At 41.2% G+C, this 22,236-nt stretch overlaps 1 protein-coding gene across 8 annotated transcripts in view; it reads left to right on the forward strand.

Annotated features, from left to right (window-relative positions):
• The window catches only part of SOX5 (SRY-box transcription factor 5), a 1,005,438-nt gene that overhangs the window by 825,698 nt on the left and 157,504 nt on the right, over positions 1 to 22,236 (forward strand). For all 8 annotated transcript variants that reach the window (XM_087935225.1, XM_087935226.1, XM_087935221.1 and 5 more), the window contains one exon: positions 15,059 to 15,144. In XM_087935225.1, the coding sequence (XP_087791351.1) occupies positions 15,059 to 15,144 (86 nt within the window). The remainder of the gene's footprint in view (positions 1 to 15,058; positions 15,145 to 22,236) is intronic.

The following is a 22,236-nucleotide window of genomic DNA, read 5'->3' on the forward strand; positions in this document are numbered from 1 at the left end:
GCCAAAAAAAAAAAAGCAACCCTAAGCTAATGATAAGGCCCATCCCATAATGCAGCGGTCACCAACCGGTGGGCCGTGAGAAAATTTTGGTGGGCCACAGAGAAATCTCATCCCCAGAGCACCCGCCCCCAAAGCAATTAATCCAGGCTGTGCAGAAACACAAGGCTGCTCCGCCCACGTGGCCGGCAGGAACCCTCCCCGCCCACTCACTCCTTACCTGGAAAACTTGCCTGCTAAAATTGCTATTTTTCCTTTTTCCAACCATCATCTGTTCTGCTGTGCCGGGAGATTTAGATTAGCTAGGAAGCAGGAAATGGTTGGATTTCTTGCTTTCTAGCTAGTCTTTAGATCTTCGGCTCCTCCCTTAGGACTGAAGGTTTGCTTGCAAGCAAATTCAGTGCAGACTCGCGGCAAGCAAATTTGAGAGACTGAGCTAACCGATGGCAAATAGATAGATCACTGAATGATTCTGTGAGCAACTCAATCTGCCTGATTTGCCTGATTTTGGGTAAAGTTGCTCTTTTTTTATAAAAAATTCAATATTTACATGCATGGTGTGTTGTGAGTTAATTTTTTGAGCTTGCTTGCAAGAAAATTTTAAGTGACAGATTGAACTAGCCAATGGCAGATAGATAGATCTCTGAATGAATCTGTGATTCTGTGAGCAAATCAATCTGCCTGTCTGCTTTGCCTGATTTTGGGTAAAAGTTGCTCTTTTTTTATAAAAAATTCAATATTTATATAAATATTTATAATATTTACATACAAGCCATGCCCAACCAGTCACATGACCACCAAGCCACACCTACAAATTAGGCCACGCCCACAGAACTGGTTAGTGGTCCCTGGAATTTAAAATTATGAGTTTGGTGGTCCCTGAGGTCCAAAAGGTTGGCGACCCCTGCCATAATGTTACTTCTTAGTAGGGTGAGGGTGATGATGATTTTTACTGAACTTATGTTTCATATGCAAAACTGTAGGGTGCTTCCATCTATGTCTGTACACCGATTTAAAACCCTTGTAGGGTAACAGAATAAAAACAGAACTGTTGTAATTAAACTAGATTGGGTTTTACAGGTTAAAAAAGAAAACTCTCTTAGCAGAACAAAACTCTTTCCCCACCCCATAAAGTCCTGTTGTTATAAAAAAAAAGTTGTAGCTTTTTAGGAGCCCTGCCCTAGACATAAAGGTAAAGGTAAATGTTCCCCTCACCACATACATGCTAGTCATTTCCGGCTCTAGGGGGCAGTGCTCATTACCGTTACAAAGCCGAAGAGCCAACGCTGTCCGAAGATGTCTCCATAGTCATGTGGCCGGCATGACTAAACCCCAAAGGCGCACGGAACGCTGCTCCCCAAAGTGGTCCCTATTTTCCTACTTGCATTTTTACATGCTTTTGAACGGCTAGATTGGCAGAAGCTGGGACAAGTAACAAGAGCTCATTCCATTACATGGCACTAGGGATTCGAACCGCCGAACTGCCGGCCTTTCTGATCAACAAGCTCAGGCGTCTTAGCCACTGAGCCACTGCAGTTGCAAAACTCTCTTTGTGAAGTTGGGGCAGAGGGGACTATGGAATGTGATAACTTGCTGAGGCCAATTCACCATGGCCAACTTGCCTCAGGACAATTTAACTAATCAATTTAATTATTCAAAATAATATTATTTTAAGTTTTGTTGTTCACATTCCATTCTGTCCCTCCTCCTTTTGCGTCCTTTCTTTAATGATTTGATTCCACTGTTTCTTTGCTGTAAGTCTTGTCTCATGGCAGATTGTCCCATGGTAAGTTGGCTATGGCAAATTGGCTACAGCAAGTTGTCCATGGTGATGGCCAAATTGTGATAGACCCTCTGAGAATATAGGTAGTCCTAGACTTACAACTCGGGGATGCTGCAAATGTCATAAGTTTCGTAAGTGACATTTTTTCAGTGCCAAATCAAAATCTAATGTGTGGCCTCTATTGTGGGTTGACCTCCAGAATTTGGATCAGACCAGAAGTGGTATTCAGCAGGTCCTGACCAGTTCTGGAGAACCGGTAGTGGATATTTTGAGTAGTTCCGAGAACTGGAATATCTCATCTTCGACTGGCCCCGCCCCCATCTATTCTCTACCTCCTGAGTCCCAGCTGATTGGCTGGGTCTTCTTTTGCTGCCCTGCGTAGGAGAACGGAGCTGGAAAGCAGGTTGGTGGGAAGGGAATTAGGGATTTTGCAATAACCTTCCCCTGCCACGCCCACAAAGCCACACTCACAAAGCCCACCACACTCACCAAGCCACACCCAGCAGTAAAAAACCAGCAGTAAAAAAAATTGAACCCCACCACTGGACCAGACCCATAGTTGCTGTGGAAGCCATGAAATCCCAAGCCACCCAACTATTGGGCTTAATTGTGGTTGTTAGTCTGGGACTACCTGGATTTCGGAACCCTTCTCCAACGTCAGAGTTCAAGATTGTCAAAGCTCTTTCTCGTTCCTTTTTTTCAAATCTATCTGTACCTATAGATGCAACATATAAATTATATCTAAATAAATGGATTTGGTGGGTGCATTTGTAGCCCTGGTTGAATAATTCTGCCCCACACTTCTATCCTTCCTCATATGGGTGTTGCCTGAGAAAATATTTATTTATTTTATTACTAAACGTCTATACTGCCCATTTCGCAATTGAAAGGTTTTAGCTCACCCAGAAACTATCCCAACCACAGTCTAGAAATCTAGAGTCCTCACATTTTTCTTCATCAGACGGGAGATCTGATCATTCACACCACTTGACCGTATATCTTAAAAGCCTCCCCGAATCTCACTTGGCTATTTGGTAGGTCTGGAAAAGGCCAAGAATGCATCCCATTAAGCAGAACTGGCAGATTCAATTAATTCCTTGTTTAACATGGTGTGACACTATGTATAAATGTGTTTGCTTTTCAATTCCGATGTATTAACACCATGGCAGCTGTGTGGCACGTCACACCCACGAGGCTGACATGGTTTCTTTCTTTCTTTTTTTTGATCACCGTGGAAATGAAAAAAGAAAATTAACCAAAATTTTGTTGTTGCCCTTGGGACTCCCTTTAATAGTGGCCTGTGGGTGAGAAATTCCAGAAGGTCTTACTTTATTTCATTAAGAAAGCTGCATTTGATCAATTTCTCCCTAATGTTAAGTGACAATCAAAGGAACAAAAAACATCAGACGTTCCATTGCATGCAAAGAGCCCCATAGAAATCAGATCTAGATATTGAGGATTTTATTTGGAAACAAGGGCTGAAATACGGAAGGGGTATCATTACATGAATAAGGCCTTCACTGTTGTAGGAAGCCTTTTTTTTTCTTCTTCTGTGTGATCATCCGAACCTCACTGTCAACTCATAAACCATCCCTATGCCTGTTTTAGTAATTGCCATAAAAAAGAGGCGGGGGTGGGGGGGTGGGGAGAGGAAGGAAATCTGGAAGAGCAGTACAGCAAAGCAAAAGTACATTCCAACTCTTATCTTTAAAAGATTGTAACTAAAATACCAGAGCTTTTGCCCACGAATATATTTAATTGGAGAATGTGAATGATGACACCCAGCCCGTGAATGTGCTCAACTGGAGAGTCTGGTTTATGAGACACCCAGGAGGAGGGGGGGAAACAGAGTCACAGGGGATTGTAAATTACGTAGGACAGAGTTGGCTTCATACAGGGCAGTGCCAGTCTGTCGCCTCTAATAAATCCTTTGAAGTTTTTTGAAGTTTGGCTCGAGAATCATGATTTAATTAGAGCGATTGCTGGAATCCTGACACTCATCACAAATAACACACATGGCTTTGGAGACCAACTGGTATTCTGAAAGCAGATCAAGATGAGGAACACAGTTCCATAAGTCAGTCTATATATATAAAGTATCCAGTATTACTTTCAGAGAGGTTGATGTCACAAGAATTTTCTGGAATATCAGTAATATATGAGGTGCTAGGACCAGGGGTGAGATTCTACCGGTTCAGACCGATTCAGGAGAACCAGATGTTAAAGTTACATCTGGTTTGCTGAACTGGTATTTCAACCAACCAGCTGGCCCCGCCCACCCCTCTGCTCCCCTCCCAGGAGACTCCACACAGCCCATTTTCAATGGAGATAAGTGCAGGGTCTGCACGGAGGCTCTAGGAGGAGGAAAAATGGGCCTTCCAAAAGTCTGGAAATGGGCCTGTTTCTGGCTTCCAGAGGGCCTCCAGAGCCCAGAGGAGGCTATTTTCACCCTCCCAGAGGCCCAGGGGAACCGTCCGGACCCTTCAGAGGATGAAAATGGCCTCCCCCAAGCTCTGGAGGCCCACCGGAAATTGGAAACAGGAAGTTCTGGTAGGCCACACCCACTATGGTCACGCTCACCCAGCAACTGGGCGGCAAACCAGTTGCTGGGATTTTTGAATCCCACCCCTGGCCAGGACCAACCATATCAGGTCCCTAAGCCTTATGTGAAGTCTACTGCTCCTTCAAAAGTTGCAAATGATTTAATGATTTTTAATTTTAGAAGACAAATAAAATAGATGGCTAGGAATTATATTAACAATAGTCAAGTGTGAAGAATCATATCTACATGTTGAGTTCTAGTTAAGCTGCTTTATTATTCATGCCTATAAACAAGAATCTAGTCAATAACAGCACTTAAACTGGGGCTAGATAAGAATTAACAGAATTCAAGAAAGGTTGGACTCAAACCCCTTGTGAAGAGATAACGATTCTAGGGTGATTGCTCTCTTAACTCTGCCCACAGGCTCTGCCTGTCCTCCTCCTTAAATTATAGCAATATATCTGCTATAATTTCATTTACTTTTCATTTTTGTCCTAATACAGTACTTAACTACTTTCTGGAGAGTAATCTTATTTCACCCATCCCTAGAAAAGAAAGGTTGCATAGCTGTTGTGCCAGAACAGAGATTTTTCATCAATCTCTTGACAGGAAAGTTTGCTTGCTAAGTTAGTTAGTTAGTTAATAATTTTCTTTCTTTCTTTCTTTCTTTCTTTCTTTCTTTCTTTCTTTCTTTCTTTCTTTCTTTCTTTCTTTCTTTCTTTCTTTCTTTCTTTCTTTCTTTCTTTCCGTCCGTCTATCTATCTATCTATCTATCTATCTATCTATCTATCTATCTATCTATCTATCTATCTATCTATCTCACATGCATGATTCTTGGTAGCTTACAAGGTTAAAACTTAAACAGTGCCAAGAACCTTACTATACAATCATCAGGAGAGCACAATCAATTAGCAACCATAAAACCATTTTATAAGCTCTGTACCACCAAGGACTGATTGCCAGGCCAAATGGCAAAACCATGTCTTCAGTATTTTCCAAAAGACCAGCAAGGTTGGGGGAAAAGCCATGTCTTCAGAACTTTCCAGAAGATCATCTGATCTCAGGGGAAATAATGTTCCATAGGGCAGGTCCAGAGGCAGAAAATGCTCTCCTCCTGGGTTCTATGAGGGGACATTCTCTAGTGGATGGAACCCATAACCTGCCCTTTCTGCCACACCTTACACAAAGAGTAGATGTAATTAGGGAGAGGCATTTCTAAATGGGATGGTGTGTGGAAATGACCTTGGGAGATGGGAGAAGGGAAGAGATGTTACCTAGAGCAGGGGTCACCAACCTTTCAGACCTCAGACCACTAATCCCACAGACCACTAATATGATCTGCCTAATGACCAGCTGGGTGGACATGGTCAACTCAATGTCACTCATGTCGAGGGGCATTTCGCCAGTATCTACTCACCCCACCCAGCCTCTCCTTGCCTGCCCGCCTGGGCTCCTTATGGCACCAACGGGAAGCAGTTGTTGGAGCTAAGCAGCCACCACGAGAAAGAGTTGGCAACCAGTTGGCTCAGTTTAAATTGGATCTGACTGAGAAGGAGGCTGAGCAGAAGTACCTCCCTCGGGACTATGAGCGTAATCTTTCCAAGCAGAGGGAAGACCTGCAGGAGTGCAAGGGCAGGTACTAGCGCCTGGAGGCTCAGCGGGTGAGATGGACAGCCAGTTCCAGGCCATGATGCAGTCCCACTGGAACAAGGCTCTCCAGCTCTTCACCCAAAGCCCCACCCCGGGAGGCTGAAACAGACCGCAATTGGGAATTTCTGCCCCCCCTCCAACCCAGACAAAAAGACCCCGAGGAAAGAGACTCTTTGCAGCAATACAAACATTCATTGCACATATCCAGCCCAGGGGCTGTAGTTTGAGGATCCCTGATTTAGTGCAATATAAAAAATGCAAATAATTTTTCTGTGGACCACCAAAATTTTCTCGTGGACCATCAGTGGTCCATGGACCACCAGAGGGTGACCACTTCCCTAGGGAATAATCAGATAAGATGTCATGCCCCTATTGGAGTCTGACTCCGAGGGAGAGGAGGAACAGCCGACAGGGAGTGGAAGTGTGGCTCCATAGGTTGTGGAGGAAACTGGGGAAGACACAGGCCAGCTGGGCAGTCAGAGGAAGACCCAGGCCCATCCCCTCTTCATCCTAGGGCATGCAGGGAGGAGAGGATAAGGGAAAAACATGAATGGCATGGTCTACAGGGGAGGAAGGGGCCCTGATCCCTTTCACTGGGTGCAATTATGAAGACTGTTTATAAGGACAAACTGCGCAGGGCCCAGTGCTGGAAGCAAAGCGTGTATTATTCTTGTTTTGTGTTTTGGCTTCCTCCCAACTGTGGTGGCTGTGTTATCTGGTAGAAGTCTACAATTAATCATCCTCGCCTGCCGTAGTACTTCCTTCAGTGTGGTTTGTGTTTGGGTTTTTATTTCGAATTAACTACTTTGGGTGCAAACTGCATTTACTCCCTTCGTAAATGGTTTTCTTTAAGAGTTTGATTTCCAGCAGAGGATAATTGGACATTGGGGCCAAGTTGGAGGCATTAAAGGAACTTTATTCCATTTTTGTGACTTGATTATTTTTATATTATGTCCCAGGTCATCACTTAAGAGTTGGGAGAGCCCACAGCTGCATAACAGGGAGAAAAATTCTCAGAAAGGATCCTCCCTAACTTCTCAGGCTGTAAAAAGCAACGGTGGGAGATTCATACTTTCAGACTTTTGCAAGATTCAGTAAAATAGAACAAATTCATCTGGTCATCATTCCTGACTGGTCTACCTGAGAAGGCTATGAACAACATGCCTCTGTGCCAAGTTAGATCAAAAGCAAATTTTATTGACAGATATGGTAAAACAATTCTAGAAGTTCAAAAAGAGAACCAAACTTAATCACTGTTGGATTTCTGCTTTGTAAAGTAGTGACCAAAAGGGAATCATAAGTCTCCTTGGCTACTTATGACATCCGTTCTAGGTAGTCCTCATCTGGATTGGTCACTTAACAAAGTTACAAGGAAGCCTAAAAAGTGACCCATGCCCAGTTTTGATGCTCTAATGTTCCCCTCTCTGGTCAGGTGACCGCATTTTGCATGGTAGCAACCAGCCATTCATTTGCCACACACTGTGGTCACCTGATGTGATTTACAATATTTATTTTTGCTGGAAACTTGCATTTATTTCTAGTTTCTGGCAAAAACTGACCCATAGCAGACAATGATCGTGCTGTTTGCTTAACAGCCACTGAAAAAAATAAATATGGTAAATATGGGTCTACAAATTCTACTGCTTCTCCTAGAGTTGCAAATGGTTTAAAAAGTATGGTTGTTTTTAACTTTAGAAAATAAATTATTACATACATGGGTGACTTGTTTTACAACCATCACAAGTTAGACTGTAATTAGCAGGCTCAATTATGGTTGTAGCTGAAGGAATACCTGTGAGGGGGAAAGGAATTTAATTTCATTTGCTAGCATCTTCATCAGCTTCTGATACTTCCTGGTCAGAAGAATTCCTGAATCAAGATGCTTAAAGAGGAAGGATCTTTATAAGTCCTGGGCCAGAAATTACTACCAGCTTTGCCAGTTGTTTGTTAATATCGGTCCATTCTAAAATATTGAGAAAAGATTACAAAACAATAAGAGAAGAGCAATACTGGAACATGCTGTACTGTTCTAACAATCACTTACTGCATTAATGTAGGAAAAAAGTTATTTTTAAGCCACCTTTGGACTTTCCCTAAACTACCAAATTAACACTATACAGTACATGATGTTACCAAAGTTGTTTGTGTGTGTGTCTGTGTATAGCAAAGTTGAATCTAGTTATAGATATACTGCCAAGGTATAAATCCTCCAGGACTGGAATTAGCTGGAATCCTCTTTCTTTCTTTCTCTCTCTCTCTCTTTTTTAAGATATACTCTTCTCTATTATCTTCCTCTTGAAAGAAAAGAGAGGGAAAAAGAAAAACACTGCCACAAATAATTTAGCATTAAATGAGTTCCTATTTTAGTCTACTCTGAAATAAGTTGTTTAAAGTCCTGCTGATTTCAGAGAGAAAATTAAATATTTCTTGTTCGGTTAAAAGCTGAGTCAGATCACAGCAGTCTGACGTTAATGGACAGGAAGGCTGTTGCCCCTTTGATTCCATCTGCGTTAGGAAGGCAGATGTAGAATCCTTGTGCAATCAGCACATTTTATTTTTCTAACATGGCAAATTAGCGCGTGTAGAAATTACTTTAAAAAAACAACTTCAAAACTTAAAAAGAAATTTGCCAAAGTTCAGATGATAAAATATCTAATTACTCCTTAAAACTGGCACAAGACAATGCCCCTGAAGTTAATCGGTTTAACGAATGCTGGGCTGTTTGCTGGTTTTCTTAACATTACCAGATCTAATTATTTGTTTAGTTATTGATCAAATTTGTATGAAACCTATAAGGTGACTCTGGATGGCTTGTGGGTTATAAAACAAATAGAAAAATAATTAAAATTATATATATATTAAGATGTTAAAAACTATACTGAAACCAGAAGTAAGTGATGGACAGGACAGGATAACAGATAACAAATAATCAGAGTGGGAAGGGACCTTATAGGTCATTTAGTCCAACCCCCTGCCCAAGCGGGAGACCCTACACTATTTCTGACAAAATGGCAGTCCAACCTCTTCTTGAAAATCTCAAGTGATGGCACTTCCACAACTTCTGAGGGCAAACTGTTCCATTGGTTGATTGGTCTCACTATCAGAAAGTTTCTCCTTATTTCCAGGTTAAATCTCTCCTTGTTCAGTTTCCATCCATTATTCCTTGTCTGGCGTTCAGGTGCCTTAGAAAATAGCTTGACCCCCTTCCTCCCTGTGGCATCCCCTAAAATATTGGAAGACCGCTATCCTGTCTCCCCTGGTCCTTCTCTTTACTAGACTAGCCATGCCCAGTTCCTGCAACCGTTCTTCATATGATTTAGTCCCCAGTCCCCTAATCATCTTGGTTGCTCTTCTCTGCACTCTTTTAGAGTCTCAACATCTTTTTATAATGTGGTGACCAAAACTGGATTCAGTACTCTAGTTGTGGTCTTACTAAGGCTTTATAGAGTGGTATTAGTACCTCCCTTGATCTTGTTGAGGTCTTCTTACCCCATCAATCATCTCCAGCAGTGAATGGCCCCCTTGGGGTCCCAAACTAAATGGCAAAGTCAAATTTTAATACCCTTCTGGAAGGTCAAATGGGAGAGGGCAGTTGAGAGTGTTCCCACAGGGATGGAGCCACAGCAGAAAAGGCTTGTCTCCTTGAACCCGGCCCCGAGCTGGAATTTCTTAGCAGATGGGATCCAGAGGTGGGTATTCAGCAGGTTCTGACCAGTTCTGGAGAACCAGTAGCGGAAATTTTGAGTAGTTTGGAAAACCGGCCAATACCACCTCTGACTGGCCCCGCCCCTATGTATTCTCTGCCTCCTGAGTCCCAGCTGGGTCTTCTTTGTTTGCCCTACACAGGAGAACGGAGCTGGAAAGCAGGTTAGTGGGGTGGGGAAGGAATGGGGATTTTGCAGTAACCTTCTCCTGCCACGCCCACCAAGCCACACCACTGATGGGATCCATACCAGGCCTCTTCCGCTGGCATGAGTGGGGCAGGCTAGTCCCATTGGGGATAGATGTTTTCTCAGGTACCTGGACCCATGCCATGTAGGGCTTATAGGTATGTATGCAGTTCAGTGAATTGATTTGTGTGGATAATGATAAGAACACAAAAACATACCTAACATGTAAGGTGTCAACCCTGAAGCTGACCTGGCCGAAGCCATTTTTGACAGGTTAAGGTTTGCTCATGTGTCTGTGGAGATTCTCGGTCATCTAGACCATGGTGGCCCCAAAGATGTTTTTTTTTTCCCCAAGGGGCAGCTAGACTTCCTGGTTTTTCTGAAGAAGCTTCTTGGATGAGAAGCGAAACATCTTCAAAGAAAAATCAGGAAATCCAGTTGCCTCTTTGGTTAAAAAAAAACAGTTTGCTTATGTGCATGCTTACAAACACACACACATTATACTTACAAACACACACACATTTATTTTATTAATGTATTTAACAAATGAGTACACAGGAGACTTACCTAAAAATAATATGTGTTGAAACTCTTAATCACTTTCTAGTAAGGGTGATAACATGAATATTTAGGATTTAAATATTGCAAACTTCTCGGCAGAATTGCTGGTGTTTTTCTCCGTTTTGTTTGGTCTTGTTTTAAACGTTATCACATTCTGACGTTAATGGACAGGAAGGCTGTTGCCCCTTTGATTCCATCTGCGTTAGGAAGGCAGATGTAGAATCCTTGTGCAATCAGCACATTTTATTTTTCTAACATGGCAAATTAGCGCGTGGAGAAATTACTTTAAAAAAAAACAACTTCAAAACTTAAAAAAAGAAATTTGCCAAAGTTCAGATGATAAAATATCTAATTACTCCTTAAAACTGGCACAAGACAATGCCCCCTGAAGTTAATCGGTTTAACGAATGCTGGGCTGTTTGCTGGTTTTCTTAACATTACCAGATCTAATTATTTGTTTAGTTATTGATCAAATTTGTATGAAACCTATAAGGTGACTCTGGATGGCTTGTGGGTTATAAAACAAATAGAAAAATAATTAAAATTATATATATATTAAGATGTTAAAACTATACTGAAACCAGAAGTAAGTGATGGACAGGACAGGGATAACAGATAACAGATAATGAGAGTTGGAAGGGACCTTATAGGTCATCTAGTCCAACCCCCTGCCCAAGCGGGAGACCCTACACTATTTCTGACAAAATGGCAGTCCAACCTCTTCTTGAAAATCTCAAGTGATGGCACTTCCACAACTTCTGAGGGCAAACTGTTCCATTGGTTGATTGGTCTCACTATCAGAAAGTTTCTCCTTATTTCCGGGTTAAATCTCTCCTTGTTCAGTTTCCATCCATTATTCCTTGTCTGGCGTTCAGGTGCCTTAGAAAATAGCTTGACCCCCTTCCTCCCTGTGGCATCCCCTAAAATATTGGAAGACCGCTATCCTGTCTCCCCTGGTCCTTCTCTTTACTAGACTAGCCATGCCCAGTTCCTGCAACCGTTCTTCATATGATTTAGTCCCCAGTCCCCTAATCATCTTGGTTGCTCTTCTCTGCACTCTTTTTAGAGTCTCAACATCTTTTTTATAATGTGGTGACCAAAACTGGATTCAGTACTCTAGTTGTGGTCTTACTAAGGCTTTATAGAGTGGTATTAGTACCTCCCTTGATCTTGTTGAGGTCTTCTTACCCCATCAATCATCTCCAGCAGTGAATGGCCCCCTTGGGGTCCCAAACTAAATGGCAAAGTCAAATTTTAATACCCTTCTGGAAGGTCAAATGGGAGAGGGCAGTTGAGAGTGTTCCCACAGGGATGGAGCCACAGCAGAAAAGGCTTGTCTCCTTGAACCCGGCCCCGAGCTGGAATTTCTTAGCAGATGGGATCCAGAGGTGGGTATTCAGCAGGTTCTGACCAGTTCTGGAGAACCAGTAGCCGAAATTTTGAGTAGTTTGGAAAACCGGCCAATACCACCTCTGACTGGCCCCGCCCCTATGTATTCTCTGCCTCCTGAGTCCCAGCTGGGTCTTCTTTGTTTGCCCTACACAGGAGAACGGAGCTGGAAAGCAGGTTAGTGGGGTGGGGAAGGAATGGGGATTTTGCAGTAACCTTCTCCTGCCACGCCCACCAAGCCACACCACTGATGGGATCCATACCAGGCCTCTTCCGCTGGCATGAGTGGGGCAGGCTAGTCCCATTGGGGATAGATGTTTTCTCAGGTACCTGGACCCATGCCATGTAGGGCTTATGGGTATGTATGCAGTTCAGTGAATTGATTTGTGTGGATAATGATAAGAACACAAAAACATACCTAACATGTAAGGTGTCAACCCTGAAGCTGACCTGGCCGAAGCCATTTTTGACAGGTTAAGGTTTGCTCATGTGTCTGTGGAGATTCTCAGTCATCTAGACCACGGTGGCCCCAAAGATGTTTTTTTTTTCCCCAAGGGGCAACTAGACTTCCTGGTTTTTCTGAAGAAGCTTCTTGGATGAGAAGCGAAACATCTTCAAAGAAAAATCAGGAAGTCCAGTTGCCTCTTGGTTAAAAAAACAGTTTGCTTATGTGCATGCTTACAAACACACACATTATACTTACAAACACACGCACATTTATTTTATTAATGTATTTAACAAATGGCCACCCAAAGTACACAGGAGACTTACCTAAAAATAATATGTGTTGAAACTCTTAATCACTTTCTAGTAAGGGGGTGATAACATGAATATTTAGGATTTAAATATTGCAAACTTTCCTCGGGCAGAATTGCTGGTGTTTTCTCCGTTTTGTTTGGTCTTGTTAAGATCATCACATGTTTTATTTTTAATGGAGGATCATGTGGGCAGTATTAACATTCTTCTTGTTTGGTCCATGAGCAAGGCTTGGCAAAGGCTAATTTCCGATTTAAGTGCCGTCAGCTGATGTCCAACTTCTCTAAACTGCCAAGCCCTGAGGGGGAGAATGGGAAATCAAAACTCTTGAAATTGTTTGTTTGTTTGTTTTAAAAAAAATTAGTTGACAATAGTATCACAGCTAATCAGATGGAATATAGATATTGATCTTACAAGTAGTCATAAGGGCAGAAGGTTTATGATCCATTTGAAGGAAATACCACTGGAGGGGAAAAAGCACTACCGAATACGGTAAACCTCAGCTTATGACTGTAATTGAGCCCAAAATTTCTATTGCTAAGCAAGGCTGCTGTTAAGTAAATGGCGCCCTATTTTATGACCTTCCTTGCCACAGTTGTGAAGTCAGTCCTTGCAGTTGTTGTTCCTAAAATGCTTGTTAAGTGAATCTGGCTTCCCCATCGACTTTGCTGGTTGGAAGGAGGCAAAAGGTGGTGACGTGACTCCAGGACATTGAAATCATCATAAAAACAGGCCAGTTGCCAAAAGTGTCTCAATTTTGATCACATGACTATGGGGATGCTGCCAGAGTCATATGAAAAATGGTCATAAGTCATTTTTTTCAGTGTCATCGTAACTTCGGTGACCAGACAAATGGTTGTAAGTCAGTGGTGGGATTCAAATATTTTTACTACCGCTTCTGTGGGTGTGGCTTGGTGAGAGTGGCATGGCTTGGTGGGTGTGGCTTGGTGGGCATGGCAGAGGAAGGATACTGCAAAATCCCCGTTCCCTCCCCACCCTACTAACCTGCTTTCCAGCTCCGTTCTCCTGTGCAGGGCAACCAAAGAAGACCCAGCCAATCAGCTGGGACTCAGGAGGCAGAGAATACATGGGGGCGGGGCCAGTTAGAGGTGATATTTACCGGTTCTCCGAACTACTCAAAATTTCCACTACTGGTTCTCCAGAACTGGTCAGAACCCTCAGGTCCACTTGGTAGCATAAGGTATTCAGGTTTTCCTTCAGTCCCACCGAAAACTTTTCAAAGAACGCCTTCTTCTCCTTCAAAATCTAAGCAAGGCCCTCAAAAAGAGGCACAGGGGAACATCCCATTTTATCCAAGAGAACTGGACAAACTGGCTCACCCTTTATAACTTTATTTCATAGACTGAGAGGCAGAGGAAAATGTATTTTTCAAATACACACACACACCCCTCTGTCAATAGGACTTCGATGCTTTGTCCATGCAATTGCGGCGAGATGGAAGGCAAACAAATTTAAAAAATAAATCAAGTAACAATGATGGTGCTCTGTGTATTAAGAAGCTTTCCTCAACAAAGCTGAGGATAAAGTGAATCCAACCCAGGCTGGGATGAGATGGCAGGCAAGGTAACAGAATAACAGAGTGCGGAGGGACCTTGGAGGTCTTCTAGTCCAACCCCGCTGTTCAGCAAGAGACTCTATGGTATTTCAGACAAAAGATCCATCAATAGCTGTGAGTCGTGCTAATAGAGGTTGAAATGCACACATTCATCCCTTCAAAAGGAAGAAGATTTGAGCTGTGGTCTGTGGAGATTCTCAGTCATCCAGGTCATGGTTGTCTCAAAGGTGCTTTTTTCAAAAGGCAACTGGACTATTTCTTGAAGAAGAAAAACATTTTCCTTTTCTTTCTCAAGGAAAAAAATATAGTCCAGTTGCCTTTTGAAAAAGCACCTTTGAGATCTGAGCTGCGGCGAATGAACTACAATTGGGTTAAGATTCCATTGTGAGCAGAGCTGTAATTTTTTATTTTATTTTTTTGTTCCCATCCTCTATGCTGGTCAAGGTTTTACAATGTTCCCTTGTCTTTCTTTCTTTCTTTCTTTCTTTCTTTCTTTCTTTCTTTCTTTCTTTCTTTCTTTCTTTCTTTCTTTCTTTCTTTCTTTCTTTCTCTCCACCCCCCCCCTCTCTCTTTCTTTCTTCTTCTGTTTCCTCATGCTTCGCCCCCTCCTCTCCTTTTTGGGGGGAAGCTGAGTCCTCTGATCAAGGCGTGCTTCCCCTCCCCATTTCCCTAAATACATCATGAAAAAAAAAAAGGATGATGTTTCCGCCTTAATTGCTTGTCCCTTTTATTCGTGTTCCTCCCTCAGCCAGAATTGTGAAGAGTGTTACTAAAAGGCCTCACAATGGAGCTTTTCATTAGAACTCTGTGAGGCAGACAAAAAAGAGGCTTTTGGAAGGAGTGAATGCAGGAGTTTAATTTGCAGGTGGAGAGTAGATAAAAGGTGCTGACGCCTCTCTTATTTTTTTACTTAGGTGACCCTTACCCCGTTCAGCTGATTCCAACAACAATGGCAGCTGCTGCCGCAGCAACCCCAGGTTTAGGCCCGCTGCAACTGCAGGTAAGTGCTTTGTATAGAGGCAAAAGTTGAGAGCATCTGAAAAGTTGGACCCTGCAAAGCCCCTTCCACCAAGGTGCCTTCTCAACCCTGCTCTTGGGGTGGAGGAGATGAAACCTCCCTTTGGAGTAATACAGCTGCCTATGGAAATAACTTGTTTTGTTCGTTTGCTTGCTTGTGTGTTTATTTATCGGGTTATATGGCCACCCATGTCACCAAGGCTGAGTGGCCGTAGAAAAATGGGACAATGTTTTCATTGGGGAGATTGAGTGTGAATTGTGCAGGAGGAGGAGGAGGAGGAGGGGGGGGGAAGAATGACAGCGGGAGGAGGAAGAAGGAGAGGAGGAAGAAGAGAGAGGTGGAGGAGGAGGAGGAAAAAGAATGACAGAAGGAGGAGGAGGAGGAAGAAGAGGGGGAGGGGGAAAATAATGAAGAAGAGGAGGAGGAGGAGGAGGAAGGAAGAGGAGAAGGAGGAGGAGGAGGAGGAAAAAGGACAGCAGGAGGAGGAAGAAGGACAGGAGGAAGAACAGAAAGAGGAAGAAGGAGAGGAGGAGGAAGGAGAGGAGGAAGGAGAGAAAGAGGAGGGGAGAAGGAAATTGTCTTGCCCTTTCTTTCTTTCCGTTGTCTCTGTGTGTAAGCCCTTGAATCATCCTAAGAAGTTGAATTTGGAGAGGATAAGAGTAACATTTACTACCCTTTGAAAATGCATGTGTTTGGAGCTGAGAACATAGGAGGAAGAAATCTGTGCATTTGGCTGTAGGAAACATAATTTAAGGAATTAACTGTTTGTGAGAGATGAGTCAAGTTATGGGACCCAACGCTATAAGGGTTATTTTCCAGATTATTTATTTACTTTTCATTTTTATTCTGCCTTACTTCCCTAACAGTGGCAGGGGTACAATACCAAAATGATCTTGCACCCATTGGCCAGATCTTCATTTTTTTTTTTTTAGCTTTTGCAGGATGGTTGCATCACATGATGCAACTTGGGGAGGATGGAGAGAAATTATTATACTACTCGTTCAAAATTTGGAGCAGAGAACATGAGAAGAACCAAAAGATGCATTCGTTTATGGGAAGAATAATTTAAGAAATTGTTGTAAGAGATTGGTCAAGTTATGGGATCCAGAGCTATAATGGTTATAGACTTTTTCATATATACATAAATAAAATTAGGGAGTTCATTATGGGATTCTACCCATGTCATTAGCCTTACTTCTCTAATAATGACATGGGTAGAATTCTACCCATTGGCCAGAACTGAGTTTTCTTAGCTTTAGCAAAATGGTTGCATCACAGGCCTTCATCTTGTAGCCTTTCAGGTTGTACTTTCCAGATGTTCTGGGATTGCAATGTCAGAATTTCTAGTTTTTGAAAATGTGACCAGGAATTGCCAGTTTTAGTCCATAACTTATAGCAAATTAAATACCCTACCTTAGGGCTTTAGAAGTATGGGAAGCAGAGACGAAACTCTTTATAGGTAATGTACCTGGTTAGTTAAAACTGCTCTAGAAGTGCACCAGATGCTGAGACTTTAGAAAGAGTGTCAAGAGCAACAAAGATGATAAGGGGTCTGGAAGCTAAATTGTATGAATCATAGTTAAGGGATTTAGGTATGTTTGTCCTAAGAAAGAGAAGGTTTAGGGGAGACATGATAGTTTTCCAACACTTGAAGGGATGCCACAGGGAAGAAGGCATCAGTTCATTTTCCATAACACCTGAAGGCAAGGCAAGAAGCAATAGGTAGAAGCTCAGTAGGAGGAGATCCATCCTGGAAATGAGGAATTTCCTGACAATGAAAAGTTAATTGATGGAACTTCTTGCATCCTGGAATTGTGGATTCTGGAGGTCTTCAAGAAAAGATTGGACAACCATTTGTCCGGGATGATATAAGGACTCCTGCCTTGGACATGGGGTTGGACTAGAAGACCTCCAAAGTCCCTTCCAGACTTATGATTCTATTATTATGTGTTAGATTTTTATGCCACCCATCTCCCCTATAAGGTAAATCTACGATTCTATGAGATGATGGTTGACGTTCTGATCAAACCATAGATTGAAATTTTGGGTGGTGGAAAAGCATGAGCCTGTCTCCATTGCTATGTTGAGCTTATAATGTTAAGTGTTCTCCACATGAACACCTGGCTACACAGAGTATTATTCTTCCCTGAATTTCTAAGGGGGAAGAATTATTTATTAATGATGTTTGATGAATTGGCTGCTAGAGATCTTGCTCCATCCTGCAAGATATCTCAATGGCAAAGTTACGGGCTACCTCATGGATGGGTGGCTATGTGAACTGGAGCCTTCTTTACTTTCTTGGCGAATCAACAGATAGTGAATCTTCAATCTACAGCTATAAATGATTCTTTATTTCACATTGGTGGGAGAGAAATGCCATAAGCTTCCAAGTTAATGACCTAAGTGCTATTGACTCAACTCCTGGTGAATACATAGACATGTCCTTGCTGTTTTGACCTGTCCCCAATAAAGTTGGGGACCTGCTCCCTTCCAAGGACATTCTAATAGTCCTTTGGATTCTATTTTCTTGTCGTCTTCACCTTCTTTGTCCACAATCTTGCCAAACATAATAAATTCCATCATCTGCTTAATGTCAGCGTTCCAGAAAACCTCCACTCCAACAAATAACTCCGAGACAGTCATCCTCTCCAAAATTCTTTTTATTAAGAGTAGTAAACTGGCACATCTGAGAAATCCCAAATCTGAAAGTTCCGGGTTTCCTTGTAAAAACTACAAATCCGCCCCCTGTACCCCTCATTAGATCACATGCCCCAATCACCATCCATCCCAGCTTGAGATGTCCTCTCAAGCAGGTGCAGAAATAACATGACCTTGACTTAGAAGAAGAATGCTATTATGTCTAACCAGATACACTCCAAGAAATTCCTCCCTCGCATTTTCCCAAGCTCAAGAGTGTGGCAGTGTGGAAGCATCTGGTGCTAATATGGCTTCCAAAGCTGACACTTATATTACTGCACATACCCAAATGTATCTTGATCATCTCAAGACCCTCTTTTATCTGGCACTTTTGCTAATTCATGACACCTCCTTGTAACCATCCTCTAATTCAGACCGTGAATGCATCTACCTTCTTTCTCTTGTTCTTTTACAATAACCAAATTTCACAGGAACTCTTCACCACAGAAAAGACCTTTAGAAATTCTGACCTTTTTTGTCCTAAAAATATCCTTATCCGTGTTTTTTTCCTAAATTTTTCATGGTTGGGAATGAAACTGGGGACCAACAGGTCCTAGATTTAAAATGAACTGTTAAGTTAATAAATCCCGGTTACCTTTATGACCTTGACAGAAAGCTATCAAATATGCATTAAACAAAGAAAAGTGGAAGGAGAAACACTAGAATGTAAACATTGGAGTAATGGCATCTGGATAGCTTTTGATTGCTGTATGCCTCAGCAGGCAGATAGCTTGTTGTAGTGGGCTTCATTCTTGTCTACAATAAAGCATTTACACTGGTTGACCGGTGTCTAAATGCCTGCCATTTAGTAAGTCAATTCCAGAACAAGGGGTTGAAAATTCTAGAGAGCCTACATTTACATCTGAGCCAGGCTGAAGTGTGACATATTGCCTTCTTCTCTAGGATTAATCTGTTTACTCCTCCTACACGTTGTTCCTCTTTACCTCTTCTTCAGTGCAAGAACATAAAAACTGTCCACCACCTTTGCTTCTTCAGAGACAACTGTAAGTTCACCAAGCATGCTGGTTGCCATTACCTTAATATTTATCATTAATCCAGGTTTTTCTTTTCCCTTTCCATTTTTTGCTTTCCCAATGAGCTCTTCTAATTCTTGTTTACTTCTGACTAACAATGTGGTGTCATCTTCAGAGCTCAGCTTGTTAGAATTCGGGCCTCCAACTTTATTCCATCTGCCATTACATCCTTCCCTCCCATTCTTAACAGTATCTTTGCTGCAGATGTTCAACAGACTTGGAGACAATATGCATTCTTTTGCTACGGCGAACCACTCAGTGTCTCCAAATTCAGTAGTTTTCTGTTCATTGCAAAGGTTCCTTATAAGATACTTATTGAAAGCCATTTTGGGGAGAAACCCCTGAAGTTGATATGGCAAGAGTTGGTACATTTCAATGACTCTCCGACTCTCTGCCTAACTAATTTTGTTCTGACTGATGAAGTTGCTTGGATGAGCAATGAAATGTCTCAAGATTAATAAGTTTGGCCCAGTAGCCATGATTCAACCTTTGGACACCTTTGGCCTGGGATGATTGAGCCTTCATTGATCTATGTTCCTTACAATAATTTTCTGATGCTCTGAAATAACCATTAGTCTGTTCTGCATATTGACATGATCTGAAAGACCTTGATACAATCAGTTTCATTCATAGAACAAAAGTTATGAGCAAATTTCCAGAAGAATAAAACTATGCGTACCTTAGATAAGATCAGTTGTTTCTTTTATCCAATACTGTTATCAATTCCAGCTATCTAAGTTGTTTATTTCTCTAGTATTTTTTTTTCATTACCTGCTACCAGCTAAAGAATAGAATAGAATAGAATAGAATTCTTTATTGGCCAAGCGTGATTGGGCACACAAGGAACTTGTCTTGGTGCAAATGGTCTCAGTGTACATAAAATAAAAGATACATTCGTCAAAAGTCAAAAATCATATGGTACAACACTTAATAGTCATAGAGTACAATAAGCAATCAAATCATACTAGGAAACAGTCAATATAAATCATAAGGATACAAGCGACAAAGTTACAGTCATATAGTCACAAGTGGGAGGGGATGGGTGATAAGGAATGATGAGAAGGTTAATAGTAACAATAATGCAGACTTTGTAAATAGTAGGACAGTGTTGAGGGAATTATTTGTTTAGCAGAGTGATGGCGTTGGGGAAAAAACTGTCCTTGTCTAGTTGTTCTGGTGTGCAGTGCTCAATGGTGTCATAAAGATGTTTGCAATTGTGAGATGTATCAAATGCAAAATGTCTTTTTTTAATATGTTTTTATTAAGTTTCCGTTATTACAACATAAAACATCATGATTTCAACAGTATTTTTGACATCTATACAGGTTCTTATCTTAAATATCTTAATACATTATATTTACATTCCTCTAGCAGTAATTAATAGCTTTAACTATAATTATTGTTCTTATATTCTCATATATTTTACATATTTACATTTTACTTTCTTGAGGTCTCTTACAGTTAAATTTCTTGTCTTATTTCTTATATAAAATGTCTACGGAGATTCTCAGTCATCCAAGTCATGGTTATCCCAAAGGTAGAGGCAAATGGACTTTCTGGTTTTTCTTTGAAGATGTTTTGCTTCTCATCCAGAAGAGATGAGAAGCGAAACATCTTCAAAGAAAAACCAGAAACTCCAGTTGCCTCACCCCCCACCCCCCCCTCCCAAAAAGAGCACCTTTGGGATTATCAAATGCAAAGCATAATCATCCTTCCCCAAACCAGGAGAGAAGAGCAGATCTAAATTGGGATTCTGGGACTTAATGCAAACAGTGATGTTACCTTAATTCAACATTTGTTTAATTGCATTGATGCATCGAGAACAAAGGGAGCCAAATCTTAAGCAGCAGCTGAGCTCTAAAGAATGCAAGAATTAGTGAGCAGCTTTTGAGTAAATTAGATATTGCATTCAGCCTAAAGGTTTTTGAAAAACAATTTCTGAGCATAGATCGCTTGAGCAATTTATGATCTTTTTGGAAAGTACGGGCTACAATAGTTGTTTATTTCTTATTTTACAACTCAGTGGGCCACAGTTAGGTAATTCTTCCTTCTTTCAGTTTACAGTTAACTTAATACGACCACCAACCTGTTTTAAAGGTAACAGCAGTTCCCAATTAGAAATGCTCAGTTCTGGACTTAAACAGATTGCAGCACACCTTAATTTTCTCTCTTTATGTGCTAAGACAATTAAGGCAGTTAGATTTTTATTTTTTCTGACATGAGCAATCTCAGGAAAATATTGATGTATTAAACGGATCTTGTGAATGCATTCAGATCATAGATTGCTAACTTCTAGAAAACATCAATCCAACAGTGCAAACCAGCAGGGCTAGTCTGCCAGAGCATTCTTTTGGTGAGTTTGAGATTTCATAAGATTGAATTCAATTCCTTTATCAGAAAAATCACACTTCCGTTCAACCTTGGATTGTATGGGATGCAAATCAATTTGTATTTATTTTGTTCTCATAATTCCTTTAAGACTTAAAAATGGTTGCATACCCCAGGAAGTGCTTGGCTTTATACGGGTTGTATCCATCAATATTTATTCTAGTAGAAATTAAAACTGGGAATTTTTAAAATATTTATTTATTTGACTTTCAGGCCCCCGGTCTCAGACTCTAGTCTGAGAACTGCTGACTTACACAATGTGAGTTTCTTGAGAGCATAATAGCGAGACTGTAAAATATTGAAATCCTTATGAAAGTATTTCTTGCCTTAATCTCATAAAATACTATGAATCATCATGAATATGAAGACTAAAAAAACAAAGATAGAAAGGAGAAGGAGAATATTACCTAAACTGGAATACAATATTAGCAATGAAATCAAAATCCAATGATCGGGAAGGACTAGTGCTGTTGCTACCATACAGCATATTAGCTGCCGAACTTAACTGTTGTGATTTTCCTCAAGAAAGTTTCCTCAGGAAATTTCAAGGCACCTGCATGATGTCATTCACAGCACAGTAGAAGCAGTTAAATGAGAGGCTTCCTCAGATATCAAATTATAACACCCATCCCATTACAATTCTATGGCTCCATAGTATGGTGATTTTATTATGGTTTTGTTTTAATGTAATACTTTTATCTTCTATATTGTATTGTCCACATATGAATATACTTGCTGACACTTTATTTAAACTAAATTTATGTATCAGTGACTATACAACCTCGGTAGATGCCATATGCCAAATAAATAAGAGCCTATATTAGCTGCCCAGCCTTTCTGTTATAAGATGAGTAGCCATACAAAATGAATAAAAAATAAACAAATATTGTCCTAGGAAAACCTATTCGAGTAGATGGGCTCACGGGTTGACAATATCAGATGCAAATTAGTCTAA

Source organism: Pseudonaja textilis, chromosome 5 (genome assembly GCF_049901715.1).
Source record: "Pseudonaja textilis isolate UNSWEBS1 chromosome 5, rPseTex1.2, whole genome shotgun sequence".
Lineage (NCBI taxonomy): Eukaryota > Metazoa > Chordata > Lepidosauria > Squamata > Elapidae > Pseudonaja > Pseudonaja textilis.